The sequence below is a fragment of the Mobula hypostoma genome, chromosome 8, assembly GCF_963921235.1.
Source record: "Mobula hypostoma chromosome 8, sMobHyp1.1, whole genome shotgun sequence".
Taxonomy (NCBI): domain Eukaryota; kingdom Metazoa; phylum Chordata; class Chondrichthyes; order Myliobatiformes; family Myliobatidae; genus Mobula; species Mobula hypostoma.
Window position 1 is genome coordinate 40,913,219 of NC_086104.1, and position 18,074 is coordinate 40,931,292.

General features: G+C 39.7%; 1 protein-coding gene across 6 annotated transcripts in view; it reads left to right on the forward strand.

Annotated features, from left to right (window-relative positions):
• Positions 1-9,053, forward strand: part of LOC134350487 (transcriptional-regulating factor 1-like) — a 262,932-nt gene extending 253,879 nt beyond the window's left edge. For all 6 annotated transcript variants that reach the window (XM_063055706.1, XM_063055708.1, XM_063055707.1 and 3 more), the window contains 2 exons: positions 7,286-7,488; positions 7,664-9,053. In XM_063055706.1, coding sequence (XP_062911776.1) covers positions 7,286-7,488; positions 7,664-7,973 — 513 coding nt within the window. In that variant the 3' untranslated portion in view covers positions 7,974-9,053. The remainder of the gene's footprint in view (positions 1-7,285; positions 7,489-7,663) is intronic.
• The last annotated feature ends 9,021 nt before the right edge of the window (positions 9,054-18,074 follow it).

Here is an 18,074-nt window from a genome sequence, read left to right on the forward strand (position 1 = left end):
CTGACATCAGTAGTGAGAAAGTTACTGGAAGGTTATCTAAGGGACTGGATATATAAGTAATTTGGATTGAAAGGGACTGATTAGGGATATTCAACATGGCTTTGTGCATGGTAAGTCGTGTCTAACCAATCTTACAGAGCTTTTGGTGGAAATTACCAGGAAAGTTGATGAAGGCAAGGCAGTGGATGTTGTCTACATGGACTTTTGCAAGTCATTGGACAAGGTCCCACATGAGAGGTTGGTTAAGAAGGTTCAGTCGCTTGGTATTCAAGATGAGGACTGTAGTAAATTGGATTAAACATTAGCTTCATGGAAGAAGCAAGAGATAGTATAGATGGCTATCTCTCTGACTGGAGGCCTGCCAACTAATGGTGTGCCACAAGTGTAGGCGCTGTGTCCATTGTTGTTTGTCATCTATATCAACAGTCTGGATGACAATGTGGTAACCTAGATCAGTAAATTGGCAGATGACACCAAGATTGGGGGTGTGGTAGACAGCAAGGAAGACTATCAAAGCTTGTAGCAGTATCTGGACCAGTTGTAAAAAACGGGCTGAAAAATGACAGATGGAGTTTAATGCAGAGGAGTGTGTGGTGTTGCAATTTGGGAGGACCAACTGGGGAATGTCTTACACAGTGAGTGGTAGGTTACTGAGGAGTGCAGTAGAACAGAGGGATCTGGTTATACATCCAAAAATTCCTTGAAAGTGGCATGACGGGTAGATAGGGTTGTAAGCAACACAGAGAAAATGCTGGAGGAACTCATCAAGCCAAGCAGTATCTATGGAAAAGAGTACAGTCGATTTCAGGCTGAGACCCTTCTTCAGCAGGATTTCACTCTTTAAGAGTGTTGAGTGAGCTTCAAGTGGTGGGTGCGGATTCGATTTCAACATTTAAGAGAAGTTTGGATAGGTTACATGAATGGGAGGGGTTTGGAGGGCGATGGTCCGAGTGTAGGTCGATGGGACTAGGCAGATTAGTGATTCAGCAGAGACTAGATGGCTGAAGGACCTGTTTCTGTGCTGTAGCATTCTGTGACTTGAAGTTCTTGATCAGTCAGGTTTACGGGGAGAAGATAAAAGAATGGGGATGAAAAGCTCAGCCATGACGGAATGGTAGAGCAGACGTGATTGGCCAAATCGCCTGATTCTGCTCCCATATCTTATGGACATGAATTCTTATTGCATAGAGCTGTCTTTCTTGCCTTTGGCCACACAATCAGTTTTGGTACTGTTAGCAAACTTCTTAATTTAAGTCCAAGTCATTTACGTACAGCTTACCAAAAAAGCTAATAGTTTTGTGGTGGTGGAATTGAGCTGATGTTTTATGCAGATTGAGAACAATTTCCTCATTTAGTATAAGTTTTGTGTGTCTAGACATTGTAAGTGTGTTAATATAGGGAGTGTAGCAAGTGGAAAGATGATACCACCTGCTGGTCTGTCCTTTAGTTCACAGGTCCAATATATAAGCTTGATATGAAATCTCTGGTACTACACTTCCATAACTGCAGTCCATTTGAATGTTTAACGTCAATACATCTGACAGTGCTGCCTGAGTACCAGGCCACTAACTTTCATTCAGAAATCCCTTGTTCTGCTCTGATCTGTAAGGAAGAGCAGAATTTGTTCATTTGCACCATTCTCCTTCAACGCACAGGTACCATTTGTTTTTCGCACAAATTAACTGTTCATGGAGATGAATAAACAGACAACATTTCAGCTCAAGACCCTTCATTAGGACTGGAAAGGAAAGAAGAAGAAACCCAAATAAGAAGGTGGGGAGGGGGGAAAAGGAGGACAGGCTAGGAGGGGATCGATGAAGCCCGGTGGGTAGGGGAAAGTTCCCAGGAAGGACAAATAGCTGTGGTAACCTATCTGAGTAAGCACATGAGGGGTCAGAGAGTTGCAGAGATCACACAGGGGGAGCAGAGAGAGGGTCCCACTTTACTCCCAAAGAGAAGATTTAAACTTCTTCAACGTGGGCATAATTTAAAGAAACTTCACAGTATAGCAGCAAATCATAAACAGAAGAGATTCTGCAGATTCTGGAACACACCCAGCCACGTGCCCTTGTACTTCTGTCCCACTCCCACCTTCTTATTCTGGCTACACACACAAAATGCTGGAGAAACTGAGCAGATCAGGCAGCAGCTATGGAAATTCATAAACTCTCGAATTTTCGAGCTGAAACTCTTCTAAGTCCAGCTTCTACTCCTTCCCCTAAACCTCCCCCCCCCACCCCCACCTTCCATTCTGGCATCTTCCCTCTCCCTCTCCAGTCCTGATGATGAATCTCAGGCTACGTCCACCGGATAATTTTGAAAACGCAGGTTTCAAGTAAAAACGACATGCGTCCACACTACACGTTTTTCAAAATATCTCTGTCCACACCAAAACGGATATTTGGGCGAATCTACTCCTACTGGGCATGCGCAGACACATCTACAGAAAACAAGCGAAAGAGGAAACAGTATAATATTTACGTTTCCGCAGCAGCGTTGTGCTATTTCCATTGGTCAAAAACTAGAGTACCAACAACAATAGCGAAAGAAAGTCTTCAACAGTATTCGAGGAATACGAAGAAAACCTCCGCTGGAAAAATCAGACGGGACTTCTTCGTTTAGACAATGAAGTTGAGTTGTTTCTGCGAGTTACAAATGACTACAAAGTCAGCAAAGCAGTGGAAACGTGGAGATGTTTAATTCCAGACAAACTATAACGTAGACAACAAAGTAAACAACACACGCATGAAGCCGTCCTCTACCCAAGATCAACAAGAGAGTGGAATCTTCTGCCGCCAGACCTGCGCAGTATTTCTGACATTAATATTTTCAAAGATAGACTCAATCAAATCAATTTAGGGGAACTAGTCAAAAAAGCTCACTTTACAATTTAACTCTCACGCTGTTCACACCGACTGCACGTTATAACAACTGTCCGGCAGTGCTTGCGCAGTACCAAGCAGAAGCAGAAAAAGCATTGTTGTTATGGTGTTGTCATGACAGCATTTTCAGATAATCCCCATTTACTCCGTCCTCACTGCAGCGCGGAACAATCGTTTTCAAATTTACACACTCTGGAGAGTGTTTTAGAAAAGCTCCATTTTCGAGGGATGAAAATGCTGTTTCTGTGTGGACGGAGGGTCAAAACAAAGAGAAAAAGTTTCATGCAACACACATCAAAGTTGCTGGTGAACGCAGCAGGCCAGGCAGCATCTCTAGGAAGAGGTACAGTCGACGTTTCAGGCCGAGACCCTTCGTCAGGACTAACTGAAGGAAGAGTTAGTAAGAGATTTGAAAGTTGGAGGGAGAGGGGGAGATCCAAAATGATAGAAGAAGACAGGAGGGGGAGGGATGGAGCCAAGAGCTGGACAATGATAGGAGAAAAAGTTTCATTTTCAAAATTATCCGGCGTAGTGTGGACATAGCCTCGGCATGAAATGTCAACTGTTTATTCATTTCCATGGATGCTGCCTGACCTACTGAGTTCTTCCAGCATTTTCTGTGTGTTGCTCTGGAATTTCTGAATCTCGTGTTTTTTTTATGTTCACTACTATATATTGACAATTCTTTGGAATGTTTCAACTGGTGGTCAGAAACTCTTGCGATATTACACCAGCAGCTGCCAGCTGCGTGTGGCCAGGGACAGTGACCACTGATGTTTATAGCTACAGAAGTTCTAACATCGCTTCACTTCAACAAAGTGATTATTTGATAGTACCTCTGCCCAATTTACAATCCAAGTTCCTTGTCTCTTATACAGTATTTGTGAAATGAGTGCCTCATGACCAAATTATAAGACCTTCATTGAAGAACCATATTTTAACTGGATGTATTTTTACCTGTATAATAGGTCAAGTAGTTCTGTGAACCATTGATATATCGCAAGCGCAATATAAATGTTACAGTTGCTCTCTTGTGTTACTGTAATATCATCTTTTTTGGGAAAACCTAGTGCATATTGCACAAGATATAACCACTTTCGGCGTCTTCCCTGAGGGCCAGGTTTATAGCATTCAGGTCTGGTGACCAAGTAAGATACAAGAGGTCCAGGTGTGATCTCTGGAAAGCTTAAATCACTGAAGGATGCTCAACAGCTGTCATAGGGCTTGAATACTATTTCTTCTTGCAAAGTAAAATCAAGCAACATAGTTGACAGCAAGGCTTTGCTCCCAGATGTGCTCAATGCCTTCCTTGTTCACTTTGACCGTCAAAACATGGAAGAACCTTTACAAACTCCCAGATTCCCCAATAACCCTGTGATTTCGGTCTCTGGGGCAAATGAGAGAGCATCCTTCACGAGGGTGAATGCACAGAAAGCATTCAATCCAGATGGGATACCTGGCCGAGTACTAAAGACCTGTGCTGATTAACTGGCTGGAGAATTCACCGAAACCTTTAACCTCTTGCCTCAGCATATACTCACCAGCTTCAAGTAGGCTTCAATTACACTGGTGCCCATGAAGAATGTGGTAACCTGCATCAATGACTATCATCCAGTAACACTTCCCATTCGCTGTGATATGAAGTTCTTTGGGAGGTTGGTGACAAAACATATAAACTCCTGCCTGAGAAGCAACTTGGATCACTCCAATCCACAGCAGATGCCATTTCATTGGCTCTTCACTCAACCTTGGAATTCTGGACAGTGAAGATGTATACATCAGGATGCTTTTCATCAACTACAGCTCAGCATTCAATACCATCATCCTCCCCAAATTAATCAATAAGCTTCAAGACTTTGGCCTCAATACCTCCTTGTGCAATTGGTTCCTCTATTTCCTCACTTGTAGACCAGTCACTTCAGATTGGTGAAAATATCTCCACCTCATTTAACTAACACAGGTCCACCATAAGGCTCTGTGCCTAGCCCCCTGCTCTGCTCACTTTATACATGACTGTGAGGCTAAGCATAGCTCCAATACCATATTTAAGTTTGCACACGACACCATGTTGTTGGCTGAATCTAAGGTGATACATCAGCACACAGGAGGGAGATTGAAATCAGGCTGAGTGGTGCCACAACAACAATCTCTTATTCAAGGGCAAGAAGCTGACTATTGATTTCAGGAGGAGGAAACTGGTGGTCCCTTGACCAGTCCTCATCAGTGGTGATCAGTGATCGGAGGGGGAGAGGCTCAGCAACTTTAAATTCCTCGGTGTTGTCATTTCAGAGGATCTGTTCTGGGTCCAGCCCATAAATGCCATTACGAACAAAGCACAGCAGTGCCTCTGCTTCCTTAGAAGATTGCAAAGATTCGATATGAGATCTAAAACTTTGACGAACTTCTATAGACGCGCGGTGGAGACTTAGCATGGCTGCATCAAGGCTTGCTACGGAAGTACAAATGCCCTTGAACAGAAAATCCTACAAAAAGTAGCGGATACGGCCCAATCCATCACAGGTAAGGCCCATCTAGCATTGAGTACGTCCATACAGAGCGCTTTTACAGGAAAGCAGCATCAATCATCGAGGACCCACAACATCCAGGCCATGATCTCTTCTCGCTGCTGCCTTCAGGAAGAAGGTACAGGAGCCTCAGGACTCACACTACCGGGTTCGGGAACAGTTATTACTTCTCAACCATTTGGCTCTTAAACCAGGGGGATAACTTCGCTGCCCTATCAGTGAACTGTTCCCACAACCTATGGACTCACCTTCAAGGACTATTCATCTCATGTTCTTGATATTTATCGCTTTTTTTTTCTTTAGTATTTGCACAGTTTGTTATATTTTGCATATTGATTGTTTATCTGTCCTGTTGGGTACACTCTTTCACTGATTCCAGCATGCTTCTTGGATTTACTGTGTATGCCCACAAGAAAATGAATCTTAGGGTTGTTTATGGTGACGTATGTATTTTGATAATAAACTTACTTTGAACTTGAATTTGCACTTTATGCCTCCAATTTTCTGAAAGTGGCTTTGAATCTAATCCCTGATTGGTGAGGACCAGCATAGTGCAGGGTGTTACTGCTGAATATAGTAGGCTTCATCACATACCTGCTTTGGCAACAGGCTGAGCTACACTCATAGACTTGTGGGCTGTTGTACATGGCAAAGGGCTCTGAATATTTCAGGCTTTGATAAACATCTAGAAATGTACAATTTAAAAAGAAACACTACTTAAAAAGTGGACATTTTAAAAAGTTGTAAGAAACTAATCAATTACAAAAAAAGTTAGACTAAGCACCAAAGAACACGAGTACAGTTAAATGCATTTTAGTATATTATGTTTATGCAGACTCATTTACCTGAAACTATTTTCATCAGAATGGTTTCTTTCCACCAAATCATTGCCAGCTCCTTCTTGGCTCAGGTTCAGTGGTGAAATTTTCTGAAGTACCCATAGGAAAACCTGAAATTGGTGCTCCATTACTGATCTTTGTGAACAGCTAAGTGTCAGAACATAGTGGGAATGATATCAACACAATCATTTTAGGAAGTTCAGAACACCACAGTTGCATCAATAAGTCTCAGATGTTTTTCTGATTGTCAGGCTCGGCCTGCTCACAAAGTTATGCACCACTGCTTTCAGTATATAAATGCTTTCGGAGAGAAAAACATATTGGGAAAAATAATCTATTCCCTTGTGTATTATAACCATTAATATGATGAAAATTATCTTTGATGTATCTTTCTTCGACATCTTAAATATTCAATTGACTTGATTGTCCTGGATATAGTGCACTGCCCAAACTCATCAGCAGCGTCTGCCTGCCCACACTGGTTTGATCCATGTACAGAGGGCCATGCATTGGAAAATCATTGAGCAAAGTGGAGTTCACTACATTTGGCAGCTGAGCTTTGGGTGGCATGTGACAACTTTGTTCATTTAGAAACTGTTTAATATTTTAAAAAGTAAAATAAGCGTAATTAATAAAATCTTAAAATAATGTAAACTAATCAGCATTAAAGTAGAATAGGTAAACCACTTTACATGCATTTACTTTTTTACTCAAATGAATAGTGTCATTCTTCTTACACCACTTATCCTTGCCTTAAAGTTGCGGAGTTGCATGTTAAATTTATCTGTACTTGCCTGCTGAACTTAAAACACTGATAGGCTGAACAGCAAGGGGTAAGTTTTTGAAATATCCATGCAAAGTTGATGGCTGGAAGTAAATATGGTCTGGACCACTGAAAATCATTTATTTAATTTTCTGCATTAAGTGGTACTGTATTTCAAACAGAATCCCCCTCAGTGATTTTTTTAACTTGTAAAATATTTTATTGTGGATCTGACTTCAAGTTCCAACACTCTAGATTATCTTCTTCTCCTCTTAGATATTCAGCTCCAGGCAGGCTTTAAATGGCCATGCACGGATTCACGGTGGTTCAAACCAGGTGCCAAAGCAGACATCTGCAGCTAAACTTAAAACAGGAGGATCTCAGCCAGGCTTTGCATCTGTCAAGAATTCTCCAGCACACAGCACAACTAGTGGTGAAACAGATGGTACTACAATTTTCCCTTGCAAGGAATGTGGAAAGTAAGTTAGATGGTTACTTATTTTATAGATATAACAAGTGTTTTAACAATGAGAATTTTGAATAATTTCATTCTATTTTGTTAGTTTCAAAGTCAATTAAGTGGGAAAAGTATTAAGTGCCTTTTTCTATTTTACTATCTATACATGTTTTTATGTGTGGTTTCTTTGTTTCCAGGATGTTCTATAAGATTAAAAGTAGAAATGCTCACATGAAAACCCATAGACAGCAGGAGGAACAGCAGCGCCAGAAGACACAGAAAGCCCTTGCAGCTGCTGAAGCAGCGACAGTAGTCAGACCTGCTTCACCAATAGCACCAATGTTACTTCACCCAGATCACATGAGTATGGTAAAGCGACACTTAGAAGTAGAAGATCATGATATCATTCAGGAGTTAGAAGATGTAATGGATGAATCAAATGTCATGGATACAGACCTACTTTTAGATGGAGAAGATGGAGAATTCCTCCAAGATGATGAATTGTGAATGTCTTTAAAACAATTTTCAAAAGGACACAGAATAATCTTCAAATACAATAAATTGTGTTTATAAGTCATCACAAAGTACCAAGGTTAGTTCAAATGCAGAAGAATTGCAGGAGGATTGCACATAGACGGAGATGCTCGACTTGCTTTTTGCCATTAATACCATTTAAAGAGGCTAAGTAAAGCCTTATGGACAATAATTTTCCCTTTTAGCTGCTTGTTAAAAGTTGCTTCGAAGCATTGAAGCCAAACGGGTTTTTTGCTAAAATGGTTTTTTGTCGAGTGAAAGTTTCAGAAATTAAATTGTTCTACTTTTCTATAAATGAAGCAAAAAAAACTGTAAATAAGGTTCAAAATTATATATATTTTAAATTGTTAAATCTGATTTGTTTACGCATTTATTTAACTGCTGTTCCTTGGTGTTACCTAGCAGGTATGGTGTAAATACTTTATATCCCAAAATTCTATTGCAAAAGCAAAATATTTTTGAAAGTAAAAGTGTCAAAATGACAAGGAGATTGCAGATCTTTCACTGGGGCTGTTTTCTGTTATTACAATGTTGTACAGAATTATTAAAGCTTTATTTTATTAATTTGGGGATACAGATTGTGGTCAGATTGCATGCCTTTTACTCCATAATGTAATTTATTTTTTTTATATTTGCACTGTAAATGTTTTTTTCAAGTATGTGAGGAGAGTCTTCCATACATTTGTAGTCATCTTTCGTTTAAATATATAATGAGATGTACTTGTCATGTTATGAATGAAGCACTATGTATAGTTCAGTGAATGAATTCACTTTATAACATGCTTTAGTTGTATAGCCAAAAAAAAAAATCTGGAAGATTTTTGTGCCATTTCCTTGGGAAGGTTGCATAAATTTAAAAAACAGAGATGGTATCTTTAAAATAGGCAGTATTTTCTTGTGGATTTAGTATTCACTTTTGCAAGTTGTGTTTGAATAATGTACTCAAGATTTTTTAAAAAAGGAATGTGATGGGATTAACTGATTTTTTTTCCTATTAAAATGATCAAAGAAAGTGATTTTTTGCCTTCCAAAGCACCTGAAATAAAAGTTGTTTTCAAAGAGAATTCCATGAAGAGAGGTGTTTTAACCTATAAACTAAATTCCTCAAACTAGTCTGATTTGGCCATATCATAACACTCAATGTATGCATTACATTAACATTCTTGCGATCTAACTTATCTTGTACTGTACAGTAATCAACTGACATTGATACTAGGCAATTGTACATCCTCTGAGATTCTGCAAATGTATCCCAAACTACATATCTTCAGTGAGAATTGCCCAACTTTCCTTGCTGATTTAGTCTGCTGTATGGCAGATCTTGAGTTAATTTGCTTGGATCAGATTATGTCTTTGACGTAGGAATGTAAAAAAAAAAGCTGGAATTCCACTCATCGGCTCCTTCTGGAACTTCTGTTTACGAGGACACAGTGAACACAGGCAAGAGAAAATCTGTGGATGCTGGAAATCCGAGCAACACACTCAAAATGCTGGTGGAACTCAGCAGGCCTGGAGAGGAAAAACTGAGTAATAGATTTGAAAAGTGAGGGGAGGAGAGAGAGAAATGCCAGCCGATAGGTGAAACTTGGAGGGGGAGGGATGAAGCAAAGAGCTAGGAAGTTGATTGTTGAAAGAGAGAGAAGGCCATAGAAGTAGCAGGGGAGCACCAGAGGGAGACGATGGGCAGACAAGGAAATAACATGAGAGAGGGACAAGGGGTGGGAAATGGTGAGGGGGGGAGGTAGAGGCATTACTAGAAGTTTGAGAAATTGATGTTCGTGCTACAGGGTTAACTTCTGGTGTACCCACCCCTTACATCTGAATTACTTGTCAAATAGATCTGTATGTGAAGGACAGTCATAATTGGGCAAGGTATTGATCCCACAAAGGAGCCAGAAAATTGATGGAACACTTACAGATACTTGTAATATTTGAAGAAAGATTTTATTAACTCTTAACTTCTTCTATGGAATTTGTATCAATATTGTTGAAGCACTTTGAATGAAATATTTCATTTGTAGGAACTAAGTAATAGAAAACATATTTTCTATCCTAAATGAGCCAGTTTCTCATTTCTTGATTGGGTGCCAGTCAAAGAAGGAGAATATTTCCTGATTTTCAGGAGAGAAAATCATTGAATTGTTACAAGTCACTTGCAACAGTTAAAAACACCTCAGACAATGATGAGGTGTTCCTTCATGATTTTGCTTAGGTATTTGTTTTGTCATCATGAGTCACTTTGGAAAAGTGGAGGTACATTCACATGAATTATCTTCTCCAATTCTTCTTGTATTCAGAATTGAAGCAGGTTGTCTATTTCCTATCTTGCTACTTCCTTCATCCTTGGCACAAAACCATCTTTCCTTCACTTTGTAATACACTAGCCACTGACAACAGGGGATCTACTTTGTATTGTTAAGATAGTATCCATGTCAAAATAGAAGAGCAGAGTATTAATCTCATTAATGAACATGAAAACTTAAATATACTATTTCAATTTACGGTTTTAATGCATTGCATTGATATTTGGCAAAATTAATTCTAATGACAAATTATTTTATTGTTTTTTTTTCAGTTTATGCAAAATTTGTTGTATTCCCTTTGCTTCTGGTTGTAGCAGATTTCAACCTGTCTGATGTTTCCTGTTACAGTGCTGCTGTAAAATCACCATTTAAGACTGAAATTATCTTTGCCTGCCACAAATGTTACCTGATCTGCTGATTGTTCCCAGAATTTTCTGTTCTTATTTCAGATTCCCAGCACCTGCAAGTTTTTTTGCTTTTTAATTTTGCACTAAATAAGCGGTTTGAAACTTTTTAACATAAGACATGAGACAGTAGGAACAGAATTAGGCCATTTGACCTATCAGGTCTGATTGCATTTGATCATGGCTGATTTATTTTCCCTGTCAACCCTATTCTCCTGCATTTTCCCCATAACTTTGGACAATCTTACTAATCAAGAACCTATTAACCTCCTTTTTAAATATACCCAATAACTTGGTCTCTATGGAAATGAATTCCACAGAATAACTACCCTGAAGAAATTCCTTTTCATTTCTGTTCTGAAGGATCGTCCTTCTGTTGTGGCCCTGGACTCTTCCATGTCATTTCTACCTAGGCCTTTCAATGTTCAGTAGGTTTCATTGAGATCCCTCCTCATTCTTCTAAACTCCAGCAAATGCAGGCATAGAGTGATCAGACACTCCTGATACGTTAACCTCTTCTGGACCCTCTCCAGGCCAGCACATTTTTTTCTTTAACATGGTGCCCAAAACTGCTCACAGTATTCCAACCATGATATGACCAATGACTTATAAACTCAGCATTACATCCATGCTTTTATGTCTATTTATTTAGCAATACAGCATGGAGTAGACCCTTCCAGCTGTTCGAGCCACACCACCCCAGTAACCCTTGACTAACCTGATTAACCCTCATTTTGGGACAATTTACAGTGACCAACTCATTACATCTTTGGAAACTGGAGGATCTGGAGAAAACCTAAGCACGGGTTGACGTACGGAGACTCCTTACGGAACAGTGCTGGAATTGAACTCCAAACTCGAGAACGGCCCAAGTTGTAGTAGTGTTGCACTAACCACTATGCTACCCTATTCTAGTCCTCTTCAAATAAATGTTAACATTGCACTGGATTAACTGGTTGTTTAATTTGTGAAATGATTGCATGGCAAAACTATTTCTGTAGTTCTGAACAACAGTGTTAATAACTTGGATTTAAATATGTGCTTTATTAGTTTAAAATGCTCAAAGTATTTTGTAGGAGGTTAACAGAACAAAATTTGACCCTGGCCATGTCAGATATTAGGACAGGTACAAAAGCACAAGAGGGGATTCTAAACAATGCTATAAAGGATTTATTGATGAACAGTTCAGGGAAGGGATTGGGGCTGAGCAAGCTGGGTGTACACCCGTCTACAGTGAAGTGATTAAACAGAACATTGTGCAAGAGTTTAAAACTGGAGGAGCGAAGAAGCATCTGAGATGATGTAGTGTTAGGGAAACAAGAATAAAAATCTTAAAGTTGTGTTACCAGATCAGGAGCCAATGTGGACCAGCAAGCAAAACCATGATGGGAGAACAGGACGGTGCAGTATTGACCTCTGGCAGATTGTTGGGAGAGTTCAAGTTTATGTCTGAAGATAGGACAAGCCTTCTGAGAGAGTATCAGAAGAGTCAAGTTCAATTTTTTGTGACAAATTGGAGATGGTAAAGAGGTTGAGATAGATGGTGGCTAGTTCTGGGTGTCATCAGCAGACACATGGAACCCACAGAGTTTTTGGATATTGAAATGCAGCTTGGTTCATGAAAAATTTGGAGTCATTTTTATATTCCAGTGGTTAAGATGGTATGTAAATGCAGACTTTATGTTATTTCTGAAGTACTATGAATAGTGGATGCATTTTATGTCTTTTTTTATACACTTAGCCAAATAATCTTTTTCGTGTCAATGAACAGCAGGCAAGTTTAGACCTAATGTAATTTACAGGTACCTAGTTTGCAAGCAAAAAGCATCGGAATTTTTCCTACACTCTTGTAACAAGTGTGGACAAATGAGTTTATTGCCTTCAATAATTGAGCATAAGTAATGACCTCATATTAGTACTTTGTTCAAAATTATGCATGAGGTATCAAGAATTAAATGCATCAACAAAATTAAAGAGGCTCAAATAACTTTCACAGTTTTTGTAATTTAGGAAAAGCATTAGTATTAATTTGCAATTAAGCATCTTGAAATTGAACTATACCATAAGTGATGGGAACTGTGAATATTTAGTGACTCTGTGTTTCATTATCTTCATTGTGTGTTTGTTATAGACTGCTGTTTATTCATTGTAAGAATTGACAGTACATATATGCTTTAAGCAGTAACAAAATGACGGAATGTAGAGTTTAAACTAATCCTACTGGAGGTAAGTAAATTTCATTGCAACATTACCAATCCTTCATAAAGGGCATTGATAACGTGGATGTCTAGTGTACTTAATGGAAACGGCCCTTGGACACAGGTTCTGAACTTGGAGTTGTTCAAGGAATCAGAATTGATTTACTATTGTCACATGTGCACATAGTGAAAAGTTTGTCCTGTGTACTGTTCATACAGATCAAATCAAGGAGTGTTGCAGTGAGCATCAACCTTGAGACTGACCTTGACGCTCGATGCTGATTAACATCGGTGAAAAATTTTACCTCCCTCATTCTAAATACACCAAGCAGTTAAAGAATTTACATTGTATCATAATCAATTTGAATGGTTAGTAACTTTGTTAGTAAGCATAGCATTCCCCGTGTGGAATCTCCTGTGTCTTCCAGTTCAGCTTTTAAGGTCACTGACGATGCAGCATCAGTGGGGAAATAGTAAACACCTGAAGCTCATTACAACTAAGAACTTGATCCAATTATAAGTGTTCTGTAATATGTTCAGTCAGGGTCACATTGCCCATAGTTGTTTTTTCATTTTGTCACTTGTATCTGTTTTCCTGTGTCCATGGTCAGAAGTACAACTGTGCTTCAACAAAGAGGGAAAAGAAAGTTTTCACTGAATCATCATAGTAAATGGGAAAATAATAATCTCTAATGAACTACAATTACAGGGCTTCATTACATATCCTAAATGCTATAAAGTGAAAATGAAGCACAAAGTAATTATGTAATGTGCCTAATGTGGGAAAGGCACAGATAAAAAGTACAAGAAGCTGGAGTTTCTCCAAAGTGTGACCAAGCAAACGGTTCTAAGGCTGAAAGTGGAGCAGGGAAAAGAAATGAAAAGAGCCCAGAGTCTGAAATTCAATGTTTTTCTCAGAGAAAGGTGTGCAAGTTGATAGGGTGGTAAAGGACGCATATTAGAACATTAGAAAGTTTTGACAAGAACAAGTCATTTGGTCCAACAAAACTTGCCAAGTTCCTATTCATGTACTGTGTAGAAATAACTGTTGAGTTTAGATTTGAACGTCTCTAAGGTACTACTCTCAAGTACAAAAGTAGGTAGTTTATTCCATGTGTCCACAACTTGCTGTCTAAAGAAATGCTTCCTGATGTTGGTCTTAAATCTCCCTTTAACCAGTCTCCACCTATGGGCCTCGTGTGATTAATTTTGAAGTAGCTGCCGATATTCACTTTATTTTTACCCAAGATGATTTTGAACACTTCTCTCATGTCTCCCCTCATTCTATGTCTACTTAGACTAAAAAGATTTACTTCTTTAAATCTTTCTTCATAGCTTATACCATGCAGACCTGGAATCAGTCTCATCGTCCTCTGAACTCTCATCCCTCACACAATATGGAGATCAAAATTGTACACAGTATTCAAGGTGTGGCCTCACAAGCACATTATACAGCTTAAGGAGAACATCTCTATACCTGAACTCCACTGAGCGCATTATATAGCCCAATATTCTATTTGCCTTTAATTGCTTCTGTGCATTGTCTTGATGTTGATAGTGATGAGGCTACCAGGACACCTAAATTCCTCTCACACAGAGCACTTTCTAACTCAAGACCCCATTGTGTATTTGAATCTAATATTTCTACTTCCTACATGTAATAGTTTACATTTACTTATGTTAAATTTTATCTGCCCGCATCTGGATTTTGTTTATATCTAACTATATTGATGGGGAGGGAGGGGAGGGAACATCGACTCAGACCATGAGAGGCCTGCGTTGGGCATTTTCATGCCTTACAAGGCGCAGACTGGAAGTCTGTGTGGGGCGCCACTCCTTGCACAAACTAGAGCAATGTGTGATTAAGTGCCTTGCTCAAGGGCACAAGCACGCTGCCACAGCTGAGGCTTGAACTAGTGACCTTGAGATCACTGGATGAATGCCTTAACCACTTGGCCACATGCCCAACACAACTGTATTGATTCTGCTACCTAAATGTTACCAGCCGGTCCCACTAATTTTGTGTCACCTGCAAACTTTACTAGTTTATTTGTTGTGTGCTTATACAAATCATTAATGTAAATTAAAAACAGCAACAGCTCCCAAAACTGATCCCTGTGGAACCCCACTTTTAACATCTAGGTGTAAACATGGTCCTCTCACCATAACTCATTTTCTGTTTTTGAGCCAATTCTGCACCCATTCGCACATCTTACCCTGAATCCCTACCTCTCATAATTTGATTATTAACCTCTCGTAGGGTAACTTGTCAAAAGCCTTCTGAAAGTCCAAGTAATTGATATCAACAGCTCTATTGTATCATAAATTTTAGTTGCCTCTTCATAGAACTCCAGCATATTAGTAACACATAATTTCTGCTTTCTGAACCCATGCTAGATTTCTGTTTTTATCAGCTGTTTTCCTATTTCATTCTTTATTAATGTTTCTATGATGCACGTTAAGCTTACTGGTCTATAATTACCAGCGTCAGTGCAGTCACCCTTCTTGTATACTGGGACAATGTTGGCCCATTTCCAGTCCTTAGGGATTTCACCAGTCTTAACTTTTGAATAATATAGATAGGGGTTTGTATATATAATCACAGACCGGATATATACCCTGGAGATTTATTAACTTTCAGCCTTTTCAGCTGAAGCAGAACCTCACTTTCTAGGATCTCTAAGTGACTTTAAACACACGTTTTTCTCTACACATACTGGCATATTGCTAACATCTTCACAGGTGAATACTTAAGCAAATTATGAGCTAAGTGTATCTTTTAATTCCTTCTCTGCATAATTTATCACCCCACTATTATTCCTAATACATTTAACTTCCTCCTTGATTTTTTTTACCACTGAAGTATTGAAAGAAAAACTTGTGGTCAATCTTAGCATTATCAGTAATATCCTTCTCAACCTGCCTTTTGTCAATCCGAATTTCCCTCTTGGCACAACTCTCATATTTTCATATGCCCTATGGTTAACATCATTACTATTTCTTCTGCATTCCTTATATTGCTATCTTTTCTTCAATAACTGTTATGTATTCATCAGTGTAGTTGATCTCTTGTTTTTATTGCTTCTCCTAGCCTTGGGTATGAACATTTCCTACAGTGTGTGTATTACCTCTTTAAATCAACCACACTGTTCCTCAACTGACTCAACGTCAAGCAGTTCCTTCCAGTTTACCTTCTGAAGTCTTTGCCGCATCTGCACAAATTTTGCCTTTCTGAAATTCAATTTAATGGCTTTGGTTTTTATTGATGTACTCTCCCAAAAAAAAACTTCGAGACCAACAATGCTCGGCACATTGAGCCAAGAGGTGATGTTCCAGCTATTTGGACCCTGGTCAGGCTCCACTTGGAGTACTGTGCTCAGTTCTGGTCACCTCACTACAGACAGGATGTGAAAACTATAGAAAGGGTGCAGAGGAGATTTACAAGGATGTTGCCTGGATTGTGGAGCATGCCTTATGACAATAGGTTGCGTGAACTGGGCCTTTTCTCTTTGGAGTGGTGGAGGATGAGAGGTGACCTGATAGAGGTGTATAAGATGATGAGAGGCATTGATTGTGTGGATAGTCAGAGGCTTTTTCCCAGGGCTGAAGTGGCTAACACGAGAGGGCAAAGTTTTAAGGTGCTTGGAAGTAGGTACAGAGGAAATGTCAGGGGTAAGTTTTTATGCAGAGAATGGTGAGTGCGTGGAATGGGCTGCCGGCGACAGTGGTGGAAGTGGATACGATAGTGTTTTTTAAGACTCCTGGATAGGTACATGGAGCTTAGAAAAACAGAGGGCTATGGGTAACCTTAAGTAATTTCTAAAGTAAGGACATGTTCGACACAACATTGTGGGCCAAAGGGCCTGCATTGTGCTGTAGGTTTTCTATGTTATGATCACCTGTTCCTAAAGGCTCAACAACTTCTGTACTCAAAATTTTATCCTGATTGTTACAGAATATCAAATCTAGACAGGCCTCCCCTCTTGTTAGTGTATTTACATAAAGGGTCAAAAAACAATAATTCAATAACTCAATGAATTCATTTTACTGTGTGACAAGAATACACATAGATTAAGATGTAGCTGTCCTGTGCTGGCACCGGTGGGATCAGCAGTTGGTCTGCCACCTATCTTCAGGAGAGAGAGAGAGAAGGAAAACAATGGAGCAGCATTTGGAAATGTTAATGAAGGAAGGAGAGCTGGCAAGAGCGGCTCCCCCTTTGAACCCTGAACTGTTTGAAGTGATGGACAGGCGATACCCCAGCAGGGGGATAAAAAGGGACAGGTTCGCTAAGGCAACACACACGACACCCGAGGTAACAAGACCCTGGAAGCGGTGCGTCTCTCACAAGTCGGTGGGAAGTACCGGGTCATAAACGCACAGGGTGGAAAAGCACGAATGGCGGGAACCTGGTGTGTGTCCACCCTTGCCTGGGTGCCAGGTTCAGCGCAGGGAAACGATTGTATCTGGAAACGGAGGGGTCATGGTCGGTGACCTCAGATGACATCATAAAGGGCTCGCCCGGCAGCTGACTGCGAAGGTCTCTGTGGAAGTCTTGAATATTCATTCGTTTTTGCTCTCTCTCTCCTTCCCCCCACTGTCCAACTCCCACGGCAGCGATTACTGTGAACTGAACTGAACTTTGCGTCACTTTGAAACTGGTCATTTGCCCCTAGACAACGATAGAGCTTGATTGATCCTGTTATCTGAATTCTGTGTACATGTATGTTTATCATTGCTGAACTGTTGCATTCATTATCCTTTTGATTAGAGTACTATGTTGCTTCTTTCTTTAATAAAACTTTCTTAGTTCTAGTCATCCAGACTCCAACTGAGTGATCCATTTCTGCTGGTTTGGCAACCCAGTTATGGGGTACGTAACAACTGTAATCCATTAGTCACTGGGTTCTCCCACTCAATATTTGGGAAATCAAAGTCTCCCATAACTATAACATCACCCTTAGAGCTTGCTTTTCTAATATTCTGAGTTATTTATTAACGTCAATATAAGCATTAGTGGGTCTATAACATACACCCAATATTAGACCTTTATCCCTATAGCTTTCAATTCTCACCCAGATATCTTCACTAAGGCTCCATTCATCTTCTATCATATGCAGCCTCGTGTTTAAATTCTCTCTTAGGTATGTAGCTATTCCTCCACCTTTA